The sequence below is a fragment of the Delphinus delphis genome, chromosome 1 (assembly GCF_949987515.2).
Source record: "Delphinus delphis chromosome 1, mDelDel1.2, whole genome shotgun sequence".
In the NCBI taxonomy this organism is placed as follows: domain Eukaryota; kingdom Metazoa; phylum Chordata; class Mammalia; order Artiodactyla; family Delphinidae; genus Delphinus; species Delphinus delphis.
The window spans coordinates 38,517,704-38,536,624 of record NC_082683.1 but is presented as its reverse complement, the minus strand read 5'-3'; the positions used below and the strand labels follow the sequence as shown (position 1 = coordinate 38,536,624).

Genomic DNA, 18,921 nt, shown 5'->3' with positions numbered 1-18,921 from the left:
CGCTTCCCTTCTATGGAGCTGGACCGCGTGTGGCCCTGTCCGCACCGGGGTGTGTGCCTGTGTGCTGGTGTCCTTTGGAAGTGCGTTTGTAAATCGCTGGGGGGTGGAGGGGAGGGCGAGCGAGCGAGAGATGGATGCGCGAGTTGAGGAGGCGGCATGGGGGCGGGGAGAGGGATTTCACGTTTTATTCCAAATTATGATGTATTCGGAAGCCAGCGTTGGCTTGGATGAGCAGCCCTGCTCTGTCCAGAGGCCACTCTGTGCCTCGGTGTTGGAGGGGTTGTTAGTGAGTGGGAGGCTCTTCCAGGCTGGAAGCTGAGCAGCGCTCGCGGAGGCCAGCGCCTTCAGGCCGGTAGCCGCCGGCTTCGGTTCTCGCCGCATTCAGGCTTCGTCCATTTCTGGTCAGTTTCGCGGGTACGGCCGCCGGGGTCTGCGGGAGAGGCCCGGAAAAGACAATGGGCGCATTCTCCAGGCCTCGCGCCTCGGGTGGGGACCTTCGGGATCATCTCCAAGGAACATTTTTCTACCCCCTCCCCGGGTGAGCGACATTCCCGCGTGGGTCAGGTACCCGTCACATCGATGACCCGGACCGGGCTTCCTGGAGGGACGGGGTCAGTGCTGCCCTAGCTCCGAAAGAAAGGATTTTGTTTTGCCAGTTACTGTGGTTGCTAATGTCATCATCATCACCACCACCACTACTACTACCACCATCATCATCATCATCATCATCATCGTATTTTAATTAAAATAATCGTCCAGGAGCGAAGCGGCTTGTCCCTTTTAGCTTCTTCGGGGCGATAACAAAGCAGCGCGGGTTTCCTCCCACCAGCGCTGATCTTTAAACTGCTGGGTTTGTGGTAGGGAGAGAAAATGGAGAGAGGGACGAACACAGAGACTCCGTCCTAAAGCAGAAATTAAACCCGACCTCAGACACCGGGCGTGACTGGATTCCTTCTTGTTCCCACACCTCCCCCCTCATTTGGATTAGAAGAGGAGAAAGAAAATCTCCCGCATTGGACTGAAACCACAGGGAATAATTATTACTTTACTGTATTTCCACTAAAGCCGGGGCAAAAAGGAGGTGGCCTTAGCAATTAATCCAAGACTTCGATGTGTGACCATAAACTGGACAATTTAGGCAAAACAAATTAAATAATTTGTTTCCCTCCCTTCCGGAGGGAGGGAAAAAAAGGTGAACTAAATTTCACTACCGCTACACCCTGGGAAGCAGTACTGGATTTATTTTTACCCTCCGTCCTTTCCTTGTTTATTGCTGAAAAGAATTACTAAAATTCTCCCCTTCTCTGACGATCTGAATGCCGATAAATCGAAAATCTTGTGTAGGGATTGTTGAGGGAAAGGCGAGGGCCTTTCCTTTCTTTCTTTTTCCCTTTCTTTTCTTTTCCTTTCTTTCTTTTCCTCCTCTCCCTCTTCTTCCCCGCCCCCCTTAATCTGTAGGAAGAAAAAAAGGGACTGGGTTACATCAGATATCCCCCCACCCACCCCTTTCTCTGGGATCTGCGCCGTTCAGACTGTATCCCTTCGGGAAAGTAGCCTTTGGAATTGGGTTCTGGTTTCGCTTTGGGTTGGAGGTGGGCAGGTGAGAGTCATGGAGAGAATGGGGTCCTCAGAGGTTCTGTCCCACCGACCAGGGTCTGAAGATCGGATTCCCCTTTTCGGACACACATCCCCCTACCCACCCATGCCAGGCTGCGGACGACTCCGCGCTGTGGCCACAGCTCCGGCCTGACTTCGGTTCCCGAGCCAACGGCGTAGACGAGTCTGCTTAGAAAACAAATGGCCACACTGAACCAGACATCCCGGTTGGAGGGTCCGATAATGTTCCGGGCAGTCTGCGGCTGGGTTGTTGTTGTTGGACTAGATAGTTATTCCTGATTGGTCAGGTGTAGGGTTCTTTTTTATGGGGGTGCGGGGGAGGCTTCAAACACCTGCAGGTTGGGGGCGGAAAGCTGCTGGCGATTCCCGGGGCGGGTTGGCGAGGACATGAGGTAATTCCCAGCCATTGACCCCCATTTCTCTCTCTCCCTCCCTCTCGCCCTCCCTCTTTCTCTCCACCCCCATCTTTCCTGGAAACTCGCTTTGGGCGCGGCAGACCGCCCAGGACCACACCGCGGCCTAACTGCCGGTCTCTCAGTGAGAGAGGGGGAAAGCAAAGACCCCTTCCACAACCTGGACCTCGGCTCCTGCCCCTCTCCCGCCGGAGGAGGAGTGGAGATCCTATTCAGAGGGGCCGCTCTCTCTAAATATGCCCCAGGTGAGTTTTTGGGGGAATAGTACTGGTGGAAACAGTCACCAGGAAGGCCTTGGGATCTGGCCTGAGGTGGGGAAAGCTTGGGACAGAGGACAGACCAGTTTCAGATTGGGGAGGAGGAGGGGAGGACGAACCCAGAGTTGGGAATCCGGGATCTGACTCTGCCACTGACTGTGGCCTCTGTGCCACTGTGGCTTCCAGCAGGGCCGTTTCCTGGCCCTGGGTGAAAACAGCTAGTTGGGCTTAGTCCCCCCTCACCCAAGGTCCCCCTCTGTCCTGGTTCCGTGGACGTTTCACCGGGCTCATAACTTTGGGGCGGCTATATCCGGATAGCGCAGGCTGTGTGCTCCCGGGGCTCTGGCAGGAAGAAGGCCGCAGCCATCCTGGCTAACGCAGTCCCAACTCGGGTGGGCCCAGGCTGGGGCCTAAGGCCTAGGGTGGGGCTGCGTTCAAACACCGCTCCACTCCAGTAGCAGCGGGAAAGTGGTTCTGTTCACGGGCGATTTGGGTTTGCGTGCAGGCTTGGGGCTCCCCCAGTGGGTCATGCGGGTGTGGATGCAGTATCAGGGACCAGAGGCTGTGTTTAAGGCGGCGGCTCTAGCCGGGGCATGGCGGAGGCTGTTTTCACATAAGAAATTTTCCTTGCTGGGAATTGGAAGCTGCCGGAGACCAGGTGCCTGTCCCCCAGGAGCTCTCGGGTTCCCCTGTGGTGTTCAGACACACATGGAAGTTATGTGGCTGGCTGTCTGGCAGCAGGAGATGAGCCGGTGTAGGGGGCTTTGAGCTGGGTCTTGGTTGCACAAAGAGGAGTTGTAATGGTCCAATAGTCTAGTGCTGTTCGGTTCGAAATCTGAAACCTTCTCACCCCCTTTTTCATTTTCCCTAATAAAAATAAATAAACATCACTCCGGCTTTCCTTTTAATAATCTTAACCAAAGCCAAGTGATGGGATTTAGTCACCGACCACCGAAAGTGCTTGTGAGTTCTCTGGCAGCTTCCTCGAGAGCCTGGCCCTCTGGCCTGGGTGATCCTGGTTGCAGATGAACTGGCAGGGTTTTCCTGAGGTCCTGGGAGGGGCGGGGAGAGGTTGACCACAGACCCCTGGGGACCAATCATAGGTTTGGGGGGGGTGCTCAGAGATATAGATATTTATAGGCGTCTGGAGAGGGCATTTGGGGCCAGAGTCAGCTCATCTGAGATACGTGCTCCCCTTGCCCCTCTGGGATCTGCTCCTACTCAGAGTCTCGGAATTAATCAGAAGGTACAAATGTGTCATATGGAGAGCTTGAGCTCATTCTGGCAATTGCTGAGTGAACGGTTTGTCACTCGGTTAGGAGCTGGGACTTAAGCACGTGTCACTGGGTGCACAACGGTGCCTGGGCACAGTAAGGTAGGGAGCCAGCTCCTTGGGGCTTGTACGCTTTGCCAGAGGACGGTATATTTCTAATGCATTTCACTGTTGCAGGGGAGCCAGGAAGTCTCCAGTGGTATACCACTGGTGCATTTCTAGTGGCCGCGGTGTCTTGACGGTCGGTCCCATTCTGTGGATACAGACAGACCTATTGTTTCCACCATGAACATAAACTCGTTTCCAATGAAGTGTTGCAGACCTACTGCCTTTGCAGCCAGGGTGCACCAGGTCTGGGGGAATTTTGTCATTTTGGGGCACTGCCCATGGGGCTGGCAGAGCTAGGGCAGGAGCTTAATCTGAATGGTGATTCTCCATCAGCTGTGTGTCCAGTGGCCATTGAGCTGAGCTCCTGAGGAGGTTTCAGAAGGTCGGGTCTCTCTTCTGGGGTGGGAGGATGGTTCCCAGGCCGACTCCAGTCCAGAGTGGTGCAGTGGCAGAGTGGCTGCCAGGAATGATCAGATGGACTCTGCTTGGTGCTGAGTTGGATTTTTGTGTATTTGTTTTCTGCTATAAAATACGCCAATTATATAATTCCAACAGCAGAAATCTTATTTTGAACATCTTATGAAGCCTGTTGAGTTGATTATATTTTTATTGTTTTATTAAAACTCACAAGCATTTCCCCACTCTGGACCCAGAGTCTCATAGTTTTTCTGTTTTCATCCTTGCGGGGGTGGGGTGTGTGTGTGTGGTGGGTTTTGGAAGAACTGGAGGGAGCGGTAGTGGGGAGTGGAGCCTCTGCCTGCGGTCACCCAGGAGTATGGTTGAGGAGGAGAGGACTGTCCTTTGCTGGAGGGGGGCGGGCAGGATATATGAGAGGGTGTATATGGGAGGATAACAAAGACAGAGCGAGACTGGAGTTCGAGTCCTGCTCTGTGGCAAACAGGCGAGTGTGACCTTGGGCAAGGTAGTCTCCTTGCTGGCCCAGTCTCCCAGTCTATAATAATGTTTACTTGAGCATTTGCACAGTGCTTTTAAATGCATATATGAGGTACACCTCCCATTTCCCAGAGGACAACACCGAGGTAGGAGAGGGGGATGGGGGAGTGCTGGACGAGTTCAGCAGCCATCATGACACCCCTTCGCCCCACACTCCTGGATGGGAGCCCAGACCCCAGTGGCCTCAGGAGCACCCTTTGAACGTCGGGGCTTCACACTGCCTCAGGCAGGCTTCCCTTCTAGACCCCACCTCACTTTTGAGTTCAGCTGAGCAGAAGCGGGTATATATAGTGTGCGGGGAGGTATGGCCGGGATCATCTTCTTCCCTTCCTTATGTCCCGTCTCCAGTCCCAGGAGGAGTAAAAGTAAAGGGCCACTGGGGTTTCTGGCGGCTACACAGAATACAGGTGGATTTGCGGAGTGTAGACGGACGCCGTCCCCGCAGGGGTGAATATGTGTTGAAAGGGAGAGCTGGCTCCTCCGGATAATTCTCTGCCAGCTCTGATCCCTCTTGCACACACACCCCCACCAGGTTTCTGGGTGTATGTGTGTGGCGGTAGGCTGGGGGCAGGTATTGCTGAAAGGCAAGGGAGGTTCGAAAAGCACCCCACCTCCGCGCGACAGGTTCCCCGCCAAAACCAAAAGGGGGGCGGGAAGAACACGGTCGGGGATTTGTTCCCTCCTCTTCCCTTGCGGCCTGAGAAGGGGCACGGGGTGATATTTCTTTCTCGTCTCTTTCTACATTTCCTTCCTCCTTCCCCCCCACCCTCTGTTTTTCTTTCGCTGGTTGTATTCCTTTTCTTCCAATGTCTTTGTCGTCCTTCTCCACCTCTGTCCTTTTGGCCCTCAGTCTCTGTCTCCCGGGCACCCTCTTCTCTTCTCCCAAACCAGAGGCCCCCTTTCCCTCCTGCCCCAGCACTGCGGGCGGGTGTGTGTCCACGTGGCGCTAAGTTTGTCCGCCTCTTCTCACGTTTCGGTGCGTGAGTTTCTCTCTGCCTTTTACCCCCTCCCGCAACCCCGCTCCGATCCCACCCCACGTGGATGGGCCGGGGGCGGTGGTCAGAGCGGGTGTCCGCTTGTCTGTCTGCCCGCAGGATGACGGAGCGGCCGCCGAGCGAGGCGGCACGCAGTGACCCCCCGCTAGACGGACGGGACGCGGCCGAGGCCCGCATGGCCCCCCCGCACCTGGTCCTGCTGAACGGCGTCGCCAAGGAGACGAGCCGCGCGGCCCCGGCGGAGCCCCCGGTCATCGAGCTGGGCGCGCGCGGCGGCGGCCCGGGGGGCGGCCCCGCCGGTGGGGGCGGCGCCGCGCGAGACTTAAAGGGCCGCGACGCTGCGGCTGCCGAAGCGCGCCATCGGGTACCCACCACCGAGCTGTGCAGACCTCCTGGGCCCGCGCCCGCCTCGGCCCCCGCAGAGCTGCCCGGCGACGGCCGCATGGTGCAGTTGAGCCCGCCCGCGCTGGCGGCCCCGGCCGCCCCCGGCCGCGCGCTGCTCTACAGTCTCAGCCAGCCGCTGGCTTCTCTCGGCAGGTCAGGGCCGGCGGGAGGGGCGGGTGGGCAGGAGGCATGGGCGCCGGGGCTCCTCTTCCGCACGTCGGGAGCCGGCTGCCCTCCTCCCGGCGGGGCAGTGTGGCTGAGCGCGCTAGGAGAGGGGGAGAGGGGGACGTTTTACACCCGGGGTTGGAAAAGTCTTGGCTGGAGTCCCCGTGCAAGTGAGGAACGAGCCCTCTGCTAGTGTGTGTGTGTATGTGTGCGCACGCGGGGGGCGGTGTGCAGGTGTCTTGTTAACGCGGCGTGCTGCGAGCTTGGAAGCCAAAGAGGGGGAGTACCGGCATGCGGCTGGCTGTGAGCAGAAGCGCGGGGCGCTGCCTGGTGGTGGTGGTGGTGGGGGCGTGGGGTGGACAGGAGGAGTCTGAGTGTGAGTACCAGGAAGGAATGTGTCTGAATGCGCTCCGCTGTGAAATTCTTCTGGAAGCTGCAGCCCTCGGTGGACAGGTAAGAGATGTGCTTGCAAGAGGTCTCCCTCCTCTGAAACTCCCTGCCAGGGCCTGCCTGGGGAATAGATCCCTCCCTCCTCTCCTGAGCTCCTCTGCCCCTAGCTGCGATCTCTGGCCAGGACCTGTGCTCCCTTTGGTGTGAGGGTATCCATTTCCCTGCTGGGGCCACTGAGGTGGTGGAGAGCAGGAGACACGGTTGGGGTGGGGACAGGAAGATGAGGCAGGGAGAGACAGTTGGGGGCAGTCGGTGAGTCTGTGGGACACTGGAGGAAGAAGCTACGGAGAGTCGAGTGGGTAATGGGGGGGCATGTCAGTGGGGCTGAGTCAGGGTTTCCTGTCTGTTGTCTGTCCTTGGGCCCCATGGGGCTGGAGTGAAGGTGGGGTGAAGTTGGGGGTAAGGAACAGGGTGCCCTTATGTGGTGCAGGAATTGCACACTGCCAGGTGTGAAGGCCGTGTCTGCCTGTGTGAGCACCTGTTTGGGAGTGGAGGTGCCTATGGCTTGTGCGCTTGTATGTGGGGGGTGTATGTTCATTTTTGTGTTTGCTCCCTGTGTTCACCATTAATTCTGTGTATGTGTGTTTGTGTGTGTCTGAGTGTGTGTGTGTGTAGGGGTGTGTGGCCACCCTCCCCTTGTTTGTCTCACCACAGAGAGAGTCTGGGGGTGTTGTGTGTGTGTGTGTGTGTGTGTGTGTGTGTGTGTGTTTCATGCTTCTTCTATCCCCAGTTCCGATGTGAAGGGACCAGGGTTGCCCTTGTTTTTTGGGGCGGGGGCTCAAGAACATGTGGGGAGGATCTGTATGGAGCCCCTCTCTCCCCTCCACCCACATGTGATCTTGTGATCTGCCTGCTCCCTCCCACAGTGGGTTCTTTGGGGAGCCAGATGCCTTCCCTATGTTTGCCACCAACAACCGAGTGAAGAGGAGACCCTCCCCTTATGAGATGGAGATTACTGATGGTGAGTCAACCCCCCTGCTCCACTTGTGTACTCACTCCCTCAAGGTGTTAGAACCCTGAAGGAGGAATCATCGGGGACTACTCCCTAGGTGTCTCACATAGATGGGCAGCTCTCTTGGAGCCAAGAGAAGCTGTTGAAGTCCTCGCCCTATTGACCTGGGACTAGGGGAGGTCATGGGTGGGGCTGGGGGTTTACCACGGTCCTGGGAAGAGAGTGCATGGGAGTGAGGACACACTGTGGCACTTAGCCCTAACCTCCACCGTCAATTGTAGTCCCCACTCTAGCTCCATTCCTACAGTTGGTAAGGATCCCCCGGGAGGGCAGAAACACACAGTGTTTCTAAGCACCAACCTCCAGGGATTCTCTGTATCTCCTCCCAAGTCCTCTTTGGAATCTGAAGTCTTCTCCCTGCCTGGAATTGCACCTTTAAGGGTCTTGTCCCAGGTCCCTGCAGAGTGGGGCCCTCTTGTGCCCTTTTCCACACTCTGAGCTGAGACTCGGAGTTCCCTTCCTGACATCATAGATTCTACCCTGCTCCCTCCCTCCCCCCGACCCCAAAGGCCTCAGCATTTTTAATGTGAACTACCCGAGTAGTCTTTGGCCCCGAACTTGGGGGAAGGAGTTGGATGAGTGGGAAATTTGGAGGACCCCCTCCCTCTTCCCAAGGTTGACTAGATGTAGTAGATGGGGCCCAGCACCAGGGGGCAGGAGAGCAGGCTCTTCAGAGCCGAGGGACTTCCTGGAGCTCCTGGTGCACACCGGAGGCCTTGAAGCCAGACTGGGATTTCTGCAAGTTGCTGGTGGGAGGGATGTATGTTGAGCTGGGGCTTCTGGAGGGGATCCCTCTGTGGTGTTCTGGAGAGGAGGCAAGCTAGCATCTGGACAAGGAACAGATCTCAAAAGACCCAGCCAGCCTGGGGCACAGGGGTGTAGGGCCGGGAGGGAAGGGTGTTGGAGTGTCAGTGCTGCTAGGTTAGAGACAGGAGGTGGGTGTACCAAACAGGAAGTAGGCAAGACCAGCCCTGAAGTTCCCCAGGGAAGAGGCATTTCTACAAAGGTCAGAGACGACAGAAATCAGGCACAGAGGAAGGGGCAAGGGGTGAGGGTTTGGGGGGAGTGCAGGAGTGTAGAGAGGAGATTACCCATGAATGATGCCAATATTTACCAAGCACCTACTCTGTGCCCTGCCAGCGTGAGACAGAGGACATGGAGGGAGGTACAGACTCAGGAAAGAGGAAGGTGTGGAGAGGTGGGTGGTTCTCTGGAAAGGACCAGAGAGGAATAGACAGAAATGGAGGTGAAGGGAAGGGTGGAGGGGTGCAGGATATGCCCACAGGATTTTGAAATCAGAGATTTAAATGAAAAGAGTCCATAAAAGTGGGGCTAACACAAGGTCTAAAGCCAGGACTCGACGTGCATTCCTGTTGCTGAACTTTTCTGGGCCTCCGTTTTCTCATTTGTAACGTAGGGAGAATAATAGCTTCCTCACAGGTTGTTGAAGGAGCACAGTGGGGTAAAGTGCTTTTAGGGCCTGGCTTGGGGTAGGCACGGCTTCTGGAGTCTGTGTAGCTCTAGTTGTGACAGCGGCCATAATGCCTCTCTCCCCACCTAGGAGCTCCCTCAAGATCAGCCAGCTTCAGCCACAGAGCAGAGGTCCTCCTGGTGGCACAGCTGAGGGACTCCCCTCTGTCTGTCCTGGAGGCCGGAGAACAGCAAGTTATTTCCTCTGAGGCACCCAGGGTAGGACTGCCCAGCAGGCGTGCTGTGTTTTTCCCAGCCTGGGTCTGGCCTTTGGCAAAGAGTCAGCTGGGCTGGGGCCTGCTGGGGTTTGGAAAGATAGCTTCTGAGGCACTGTGGGCAGAGGATGAGTGATTCTCCCTGGGGGAAACATGGTGTGTGTGTGTCTGTGTGTGTGTAAGACTGGTGTGTGTATGTGTAAGAGATGATTAAGCGGGAAGTGTCGGCGCGGATGAGCTGGGTTGCAGAGGCAAGGTCTGCCTCCGTCCTGGCCGCCGTCTCCATAGCTGTGAAATGAGCAATGGGTCTTAGGTGATGTCTTCTCTCCTACCCAGCTTTCCACGTTCTGAGATCCGGTTCCAGGGTCATCAGAAGAGGGCAAGCAACCATCCCAGTACTGGCAGTTCCTTCAGTGCTCAGAGCTTCCTGAGGACTGCCAGGAGCTGGCTCTGTGCCTCAGGGTTGCGGAAGGAAGCAGCCGCCTCAGCCCAGGAGCCTGGGAGCACTAGCGGGGCGCTCCTCTGCCTTTGCTGGCTTTGGGAATCCCAGGTCACGCTTGGACATTTAGTGCAGTGCTTTGTATACCATAGGTGCTCGATACATGCACACTGGTGTCTGCCCCTGCTCTGCAAGTCTTAGTACATGAGCGCTAGTGAATACTGTTCTAGTCTGTGATCAGTGCACTGTAGACACGGGGAGACGGAGGCAGCCCTCAGACTCCTGCCTAGAGCCTCAGGCCATGCCTGTGCATGGCTGTCTCTCCACTCCTCTCCTGGGGAAGAGAGCCTGCAGTGTAAGTCATTTCCCCACCACTCTGCTCTCTCCTCCATTCTGTACCTGCCAGCATGATCAGTTGGTCAGCAAATATTTATTGAGCTCCTGCCTACTCTGTGCTTCCATCACCCTTAGAATAAAATCCCTACATCTTACCACAGGGCCCTATGGGATCTGGACTCAGGATCCTCTGATCTTACCCACACTAATCTCTCCGGGCTGGCTTCAGCCATTTCCCAGCTCAGGGCATGTGCACATGCCCTTCCAACTTCCCTTCCTGTGTCTGGCTGGCTCTTCTTCGGCCTTAAGTTCTTCCCTTATAGATGTCACCTCCTCCAAAAGGCTGTCCCCAACCACCTCAGGTAAACATGGCCGCTCCTTTCCATCTTTCGTTTACATTCAGCTTCCCGTTTGTTTGTTATTTGTTTGCCGATTGTTCATCATCTGTCATCCCCATTAACATGTAAGCTCCACGAGGGCAGGGACTCTGTGCACCTTTATTCCTTAATGCCGAGCACAGTGCCGGTTGTCAGGAAATAACTGATGAATGGATAATAATAGCTAACATTTATTGACTGTTTCGTCAGAGCCAGGTATTATCTTAAGTACTTTAACTGTATTAGTTGTTAGATTCACAAGACAATCTTATGACTTGAGTTACTAGTGTTATCTCCATGGTACAGGTGATGATGCTAAGACACAGAGAGTTCAGGTAACTTGCCCAGAGTTACTATCTAGGGAGTAACAGTCAGGAATTGAACCTGGAACGTCTGGCTCCAGAGTTTAATCTTTCTAACTAGTGCCATATGGCCTCTTAGCACAAGTGAATGAATGAATAATATATGGTTCCTGTCCTCAAATGTCTCACAGCTCAGAGAGGGGGACAAACATGGAAACATAAGTGATGATCAAGAGTGATGGAGATTACAGGATTATAGGGCCATGGTGGTTGGTTAGATCTGTCTGGAGGGATGAGGGAAGTTCTCAGAGAGGAGGAAACAGATAAACAGGGTTTTGAAGGACAAGTAAAGAGTTTTCTGAGTAAAAGGAAAGAGGGCATTCTAGGTTTCCCAAGTTTCCAGGTGGATGGCTTCTCCGCTTCCCCACAGGAGAAGACGCCCTGGGGGATCCCCGACCCACTGTCCTAACCCTTGTCCTCCTACCTCCAGGTCCCCACACCAAAGTCGTGCGGCGCATCTTCACCAACAGCCGGGAGCGATGGCGGCAGCAGAATGTGAACGGGGCCTTCGCTGAGCTCCGCAAGCTGATCCCCACGCATCCCCCAGACAAGAAGCTCAGCAAGAATGAGATCCTCCGCCTGGCCATGAAGTACATCAACTTCCTGGCCAAGCTGCTCAATGACCAGGAGGAGGAGGGCAGCCAGCGGGCCAAACCTGGCAAGGACCCTGCGGTGGGGGCTGGTGGAGGGGGTGGTGGCGGAGGGGGCGCTGCACCTCCAGATGACCTCCTGCAGGACGTGCTGTCCCCGAACTCCAGCTGTGGTAGCTCCCTGGACGGGGCAGCCAGCCCGGACAGCTACACGGAAGAGCCGGCACCCAAGCACACGGCCCGCAGCCTCCATCCTGCCATGCTGCCCGCCGCGGATGGAGCCGGCCCTCGGTGATGGGTCTGGGGCCACCCAGGACCAGCCAGGAGGGTGCCCTCAGGCCACGGGCACCATGGGCTTTAGGGCAGGTGGGGTGAGGATTGGGCAGCTCTGAAGCAGGGCATGGACTTTTGATGAGCTTTCCTTGATGTCTGAGCTGTGGGAAGTCCCAGCTGCCTCTGGGGCTGGCTTTCCTGTTTCCTGCCTCAGTAGGAGAACAGAAACATGGAGCAAAGTGGTAGGTACTTTTTATGAAGATGGCACGGTCTTCCCCCTCTTCCATATCCCTAAGACTTCTCCAGTGAGAGGCTGGAGTGGCGTTGCTTTCGGCCTGGCGCACGGGAGCCCTGTCTTCGCTGAGACCTGGGGTTGTCAGCTCTCTCCTGTGTCCGGCAGCCTCTGCCTCGCCTTGAACCCCTCCCAAACTCGCTGGGGTGGCTTTTGTGGCCACACTGTCCAAATACACAGGTACCCAATAGCTGCCCGTTTCTTGAGCCCCATCTTCACCCAGGCCCCTGTTGGTCCGTCCAGCTGCAGAGAGTCACAAGCCTCGAGGTGCCTTCTTCAGGGCCTGGCTGAAGAAGACGGCCAGTGGACAGCCTGCTCTCGACTAGCTGGGCCAGAGGGTCAGAAACCCAGAAGCCCTTACTCCTTGCCCTGGGGATCGAAGCTCTGCTCTCTCCCCACTGAGACTTGCCTTCCTCATCCTTGTGGCTGTGGGGACTGAGTCTGCGGCTGTGAGCGTGCCCTGTGAGCTTTGTTCGAAGGCAGACAAAGGAGAAATGATGAGAGTGAAATTGAGCAAGAGCTATTTGGGGCACGTGGGCTTCAAATCGTGGCGGTGCCTCAGAGCTACCTGCCTGCGTCCTCAGCGACACGTCGCTGTTCACGCAGGGAGCAGATGCCAGTGTGCTGATCGGTGTGTGTTGATGCTGAGAGTAGACATGCGGCCCCATCTCGCGTTCTCCTAGCTCCTCAGAGGGGCCTCCCTGCTGCAGGATGTCTGTTTGCTGATGGTCTGGTCTGTGTCCTGAAACTGAATCGACAACAAACTCTGTCCTATGAATTCCTGGCATTTGGAATTTTGCTTAACTTCAGGTATTTGTGGGATCTCTAGGTCTTGATATGACCCAGGATCTAGCCCCACTTCTAGGGCCTGGGGAGCCCAGTGAGAGACCAGGCCCTGGCGGAGACCCAAACACATTGACATTCACTTAGCAGAACCTTCGGCATTCCTGAGCGCACAAATTTTGGTCATCCAGGGTGTGTATGGGAGGCTGGCGTGACGCAGTAGGAATACTCCCCCCCAGAAGCTGTACATGACATTTTTGTAAATCAAATCCTTATCTTCACCTTTTAAAGAAATACTGCCACGAGTCCCTTGGTAAAGTGGAGAATCCTTCTGTAGAGTGGACTGCTGCCCCCTCATTGATCTCCCGTGTCAATCCAGATGGTGGGACATGGTTTTCTTAAGGTGACGCCTGCCTGTGACCCACCTCCCAAGCCCCTGGAACAAACTGCACACAAGTCCTACATACCTGTCATTGTGCCCTCAAGTCACCCCAACCGGCTCTGACCAGGCGCTGCCTTTGAGGTCAGAGGGAAAACAATGCTCTGACTTTGCCCTGTCCATAGCAATGTGGAAGAACCATCGCTGCGGCTGTCGGGAAAGGCCCTCACACCTTATGGGCTCCCGCCTGGTGGTTCGCCTTCACCGTGGCAGGACCTTGGGAACAGCCACATGCCCATGGGGAATGATCCCTGCTCTCCTCCCCTTCCTTTTAAGTTGTGAGAGGAGAGGTCCAGTTTGTGGGGGTGGGAGCAACATGGTTACCCTTGTAGCACTCTGTCTGTCCCATTTCAGCGCCCCCCCCAATCATATTTTGATGAACATTAGGATTCGTTCCTTTCTGATACTTGGACGCTCCTGTGAAAAATCCCATCTGTCTAAAGATGGAGCACCTGTTCTAGGTCCTAAGGCTGCGTTTGCTTCCGGTGGGTTAATTTGACCTGGGAGTGAAAAGTGGCCACGGTGAGCATAGGTGGGTGGGTTTTAGGAGATGGATCACACATTCTTTGAGGAACTCCAGCTACTGGCTTCCTCTTCTCTCAGACTTGCAGTGTGACCTGGAAAAGTTCTCTCTCTGAAAGTCAACTTCTCATAAATACGCTAGCTTGGCCTGTCTCCTAGGGCTGTGGTGTGGACTGAATGGAATCGTGAAAGTAGAAGCATTTTGAGATCGTATGGAACTCTGTCCCCCTCACTGTCGTTCCTGCAGTGGGGTTTCCCACCCTGAGTCCGGGACCTAGGCAGTGGGCCAGTCTGCCTGTCTGCATAGCATTTGGGTAATTTAGGTTCTAAACCACTTTATCCTGAGTTATCTAGGTTATCCTTATCTCTCCAGATTGACCTCATTTCAGTCTCATTCCAAAGCAAGGCACAGGAGGGAGACTAGAAAAGAGAGATGGGAAAGAGGCAGAATATGTAAAAAGTACTACAGCTACCCGAGACAGGCCTGGGTAGGGGTGGGCAAAGCTTTGTGTCTTTGTTAAGTACTAGAAAAGATCCATAATTTTCACTTTCCTTTCCAGCACCTCCCCCCACCATACTCTTCTCCTTCCTCTGCCTCCTCTTCACCCATGAACATTCTCCATCCAAGAATAATATCTGTACAAAAAGGAAAAAATGTAAAAAAACATGAGGAGGACAAAGATGACTGTTAATGACTGGAGGGAATCATGTCTTTTAAGACAAATTCGTATTCTTTTATTTGTAGTGGCAAACGACAAGATGGTACAACCTTTATCCTTTTCTGAAAGCAAAACAAAGGGCACAGCATCGGTAGTCAGCCGACAACTGTCTCGGCCTTTGGGGGTGGTCGTGTCGTACTTGTGATGTCAATGGTACGTGGCCCCCGCCGAAGGCTTGCCCCCCAGCCCATGTACATAGCGCATCGTTCCTGCGGGCGGGCCCAGCACTTTCCGTCAATGTTGTACTGTACGTGATGCATTGCGTTGGTCTCTGCATTTTTCTGCAGAAGAGGAGTAACCGCTCCAGGTACCTTGACCTTTGTACAGCCCAGAGGCCAACACTGTGGGCGTGTGACTCTAGCGACAAAACCCATGTGGTGATGATGTGTGTATATATATAAGGATATATTGGGAAGATTTCTAAATAAAAGTTTTACAAAGGGGCCTAGACTCTGTGCTTGCGTGTTGCACCCCTAAGATGGGACATTAAAGGAAAGGCGTGGCACGAACCTGTCTCCCCTGAAATGGGTGCTCCCGGGGGGGCTCCCACCTTCTACCCTGAGGCTCCCCCCTTAGGGTTTCTGTTCTTTTCCCTCTGCCAGGCCTCATGGAGGGGGGCCTCTTCTCAGTGCTGTGCACGCACACTTCGGGCACGGGGCCTCGGGCTGGAGAGTCCTCTCTGCGTGTCGGGTTCAGCTCCATGGCTGGGGCAGTGGCTTTTGTCATAGGTTCAGGGCAGATTAAGTTCTCACCAGAGAATGGTCCCAGGCTCCCCAGTGACTCAGTGGAGGCTGCTCTTGAGGATTGGGGGTGCGGGTCTTACGTGGGGCTCAGCGACAGGGGCTGAGGCTTTGGGAGCAGTGAGTGGAGGCTCAGGCAGAGAGCTGCCGTTCAGAGGCAGGGACTGTGGATGCCAGTGAGGCCTCTGCGTGCAGACTGTTGGATCTTCGGGAACCTCAGGAGGTCAGGTAGGCACTTCCAGCGAAGTACCAATCCTTCTTTCTTTGGTTCATTTAGCAAATATTTATTGAGCCCCTATTGGGCCAGGTATTGCTCTAGGTTACTAGGATCTAGCGGTGAAGAAAACCAAGATCCCTGTTTCTGTGTCGCTTAAATTCTAGGAGGGAGACGGTAACCCACAGACACACGGCCATATGAATATGTTGATTGTATAGTAGGTTAGAAGGTGGTTAGTATTAAGGGAAGAAGATGAGCCAAGGGGGGAGCTCAAGGGGCCCACAGATAACTTTGGCTCTTTTGGGGTGAGCCTTGCTCATCCTGCCAGGCTCTGATCTTGGCCGCCCCTGTTCCGGGGGTGCTTCCAACCGTTGCTAGGAGGGCAAAGGCACAACAGGGCATGGGGACACTGCCCTGGCCTGTAGGGAAGCTCCTCGGCTTTTGAAAGACGCCAAGTGTGCCTCTCGCCAGCCCAGAGCAAGGAGGTCCCTGGGCAGAGAGATGGTGAAACTCAGTCATGGCATGGGGACACCAGGGGGAGTGGGTTGCAGGTCTTGGCGCTGGTGGTGGGAGCAGCATGGTGAAGGGACATGAGAGAGAGACAGGGCAGGGCAGTCAGAGGAGTAGGAGAACTACTGGCAGAGTGTGAGTGTGGGGTGTCAGAGGCTAAGGCCAAAGGGTGTTTGGGGAAGTGGTTAGCCAAGCCCGAGGCAGCCGAGAGGGCAAGCAAGCAAAGGTCTGAGAGTGCTGGCTGGACCTGGCAACGTGGAAGTCACTGGTGGCATTGGCGAGAACAGCAGCAGGGGAGGGGTGGAGGCAACAGTCTGACTGTCGCGGACACAGAGTCGGAAGGGAGGAGCACCCATTTCCAGGAGGACCTTTCTCAGGAGAGAGCGAGGCAGTCCATGTCCAGAGAGCTCAGGAAGAGCCCATCAGCTCTGTGGCTACCAGGCAGAGACTACGAGGCCATCGACTGCCCAGGCTGGCTGGTGCCCCATCTCCAGATGGGGAGACTGAGGCCAGAGAGGAGAGGAATCTTCCCAGGGCCACACATCCCTTGGACAGCGGCAGGCAGGGCAGGGCCGGGCCTCCTGCCGCCCGCCCCCCCCCCCCCCACCCCGGCTGTGCCTGTGAGGGGGAGGGGTGGCCACGGGCCTCGCCCAGATGGTCTCTCCAGCCTCATTTCTCACCACTCCACCCTTCGTTCTCTCTGCCCGTATTTCACTAGCCTTTCTGCTCCTGCTACTATTTTTTTTAACTGTCCAGTTTTTGCACTTTTGGTTTCTACCCATCGTCTGTTCCCACCGTCCTTTCATCTAGGTAAGTTGCCTTCAGCATCAGGAGACTGTCCTGACTCACTGGGGTCAGCTGCCTCCTTTGTGTCCCCACAGGCCTTCCTTCACTCTCTGTCTGCTTGTCCACTTATCTGCTTTCCCACTAAAACACGAGCTCCTTGAAGGTGAGGCCGTGCCTGATTTGTCTGTTCGCCTCCAGCGCCCTGTGTCAGACCCGGTATGGGGCCCTTTCAACATTTGCTGAATGAAGAGGTTCCCCTGCATGGAATCTCTCAGCTTGGTGTTGAGGCCAGTGTGGAATGAAAGGGTAGAGGGATGGATGGGTGGGAGGCTGGGTCATTACTGCAAAGATGCCCTCCGCCTAAAACCGTGGTCCTGGGCTGGTCAGGGGCAGACAGACAGCTCTGCCCCTTTGGGCTGGTAGAGGACCTTGGGCTGCTTTGGTTGGTGGATAGGAAGGTGGGGTATGTATTTTCTTGGGTTGGGCCCCCCTAGCCTGGTTCTCGTACTGGATCCGGGTTGGGGTGAGGTGGGTATAATGAAGATCAGGAGGCTGGTGATCTGGTCTGCCCATAGCAGCCTTACCTCCCCATGCTGCCCACTCCCCTTTCCCCAGCTTGCAAAACAACTAAGTGTTCCCCAGCAACCAGGTCTCCCCCTCTGGCTGTGTGACCAGACTGCTGGGGACGGGCCCTGGTGCTGGGCACCGTGTCCAGCAGTAGAGGCTCAGCCATCATGACTGTAAGGACAGGAGTCAGTCAAGATCACCCAGGCACCCTCTCTATCGTCCAGAGGAGGAAATAAGGCCCAGAGAGGGTATGGGCTTCACCAAGGTTACACAGGATTTGAATTTAGGTCTGATCCAGAGCCAGTGCTCAGGGCCCCTCAGGAGAGGAAGAAGAAATGGCCAACAGGTAGTTAGTGCTCTTAGAGCAGGTGGGCCTGTGCTAGGCTGGGGGCAGATAGCAGCTCGGTGTGTCCAGCAATCTGCCCAGGACCATGAGCAATCAGTGTGGGCGCTGGAGAGCTTGCCGATAGCTACAGGCCCGGCTGGAGGACAGGCTCGCGGGCAGTGAGGACAGTTGATGTGGTATCAGCTCAGGGAGGGAGAGGCCAGGACAGGAATGGGACTGAGCAGGAAAGGCAACAGGGCCACAGAAAGAGCCTGGCCTTTGGGGTTAAGTTCCAGGGCTGCCGCTTCTTGTGCCTGCTGTGTGACTTTAGGTAAATCACTTAATCTCTCTTAGTCTCAGTTTCCTCATCTGTTAAATGAAGTTATTAACACGTATCTTACAGGACGGTCATGGGACTTCAATAATATATGTAAGTGCTTGTGTCTTGTAGAAAGAACCATTACTCTCGCTGGAAATGGGTTTGGGATAGGGCTGTATTTGGAATGGCAGAAGAGAGAAAGAGGACAGAGGGGAAGTGGGAACATTACTCATTCACAGCAGCAGGAATTCCTCTGGACCTGCCCCATGCTGGGCAATGCTGGGGAGCCAGCAAGGGACCTTCCTTGTCCCTGTCCTCAGGGCGCTTGCAGGCTGGGTGGAAGTGAGATGTAGGGGAGGAGATCCAGAGCAGGACAACCCTGGAGGCAAGTGCTGTGAGAGGGAGGCCCAGTGGGTGTGGGAGACCTGGCTCTGGCAGTGGAGGCCCAGAGTAAATGTTTGCTGAATTGAAGGAGCCTGGGAGGAGGCTGGGGAAGGCTTCCTAGAGACGGTGTCATTTCCATTCTTCCGGGTGCCTTTGCAGGTTCGCACAGCCTGTCCCGAGCCCCAGCATCTTCTCTCAATGGCAGGGGCTAGCTGCTCCAGAGATGCTGGTCCTCCGTCCTGGAGGCCCTGCTCTGGTCCAAGCCACCTGGGGCAGGGCTGGGCTGCTGGAGCTATCCATGCCCACCAGGACATTCCCTCTGGCTCCTCCTTTCTTTCCCCACTCACTTGGTCCGAGCCCTGCCTCCCTCCCCAGCTCCTGGCCTTCTCTGTCCACACAATAACAGGATGTGATCCGTTCGAAGAGAGGAAGTGGGGAGGACGGGCAGTGCTGATAGCGAGGTTCTGACTCTCCGCTCTCCGTGCCTCCCCTCCCCTTTGGACCAGCCCCTGAGGCCGCCTCCTGTCCAAGGCCCTGTCTGCCTGGGCCTCTCTCCCCGTTGGGAAGGATGAGTTTGGGGTCTTCAGGCTTGACTCAGGCCTGTGTAAGCCCATGGAGAGATACACAC

At 55.6% G+C, this 18,921-nt stretch overlaps 1 protein-coding gene across 1 annotated transcript; it reads left to right on the top strand.

The window, feature by feature from the left end:
* The first annotated feature begins 1,767 nt into the window (after positions 1-1,767).
* Positions 1,768-14,482, top strand: TAL1 (TAL bHLH transcription factor 1, erythroid differentiation factor). The gene is made up of 6 exons (XM_060004895.1): positions 1,768-1,831; positions 2,114-2,275; positions 5,717-6,154; positions 7,483-7,577; positions 11,258-12,792; positions 14,472-14,482. The coding sequence occupies exons 3-5, from the start codon at positions 5,718-5,720 to the stop codon at positions 11,710-11,712; spliced, it is 987 nt and encodes a 328-aa protein (XP_059860878.1). The 5' UTR covers positions 1,768-1,831; positions 2,114-2,275; position 5,717; the 3' UTR covers positions 11,713-12,792; positions 14,472-14,482.
* The last annotated feature ends 4,439 nt before the right edge of the window (positions 14,483-18,921 follow it).

Bases quoted from the DNA above. Each gene is read 5' to 3' on its own strand.
- TAL1 (XM_060004895.1), top strand. From the start codon at position 5,718: ATGACGGAGCGGCCGCCGAGCGAGGCGGCACGCAGTGACCCCCCGCTA. The intron at 6,155-7,482 runs GTCAGGGCCGGC...TCCCTCCCACAG, and splicing joins CCGCTGGCTTCTCTCGGCAG to TGGGTTCTTTGGGGAGCCAG. The intron at 7,578-11,257 runs GTGAGTCAACCC...TCCTACCTCCAG, and splicing joins TGAGATGGAGATTACTGATG to GTCCCCACACCAAAGTCGTG.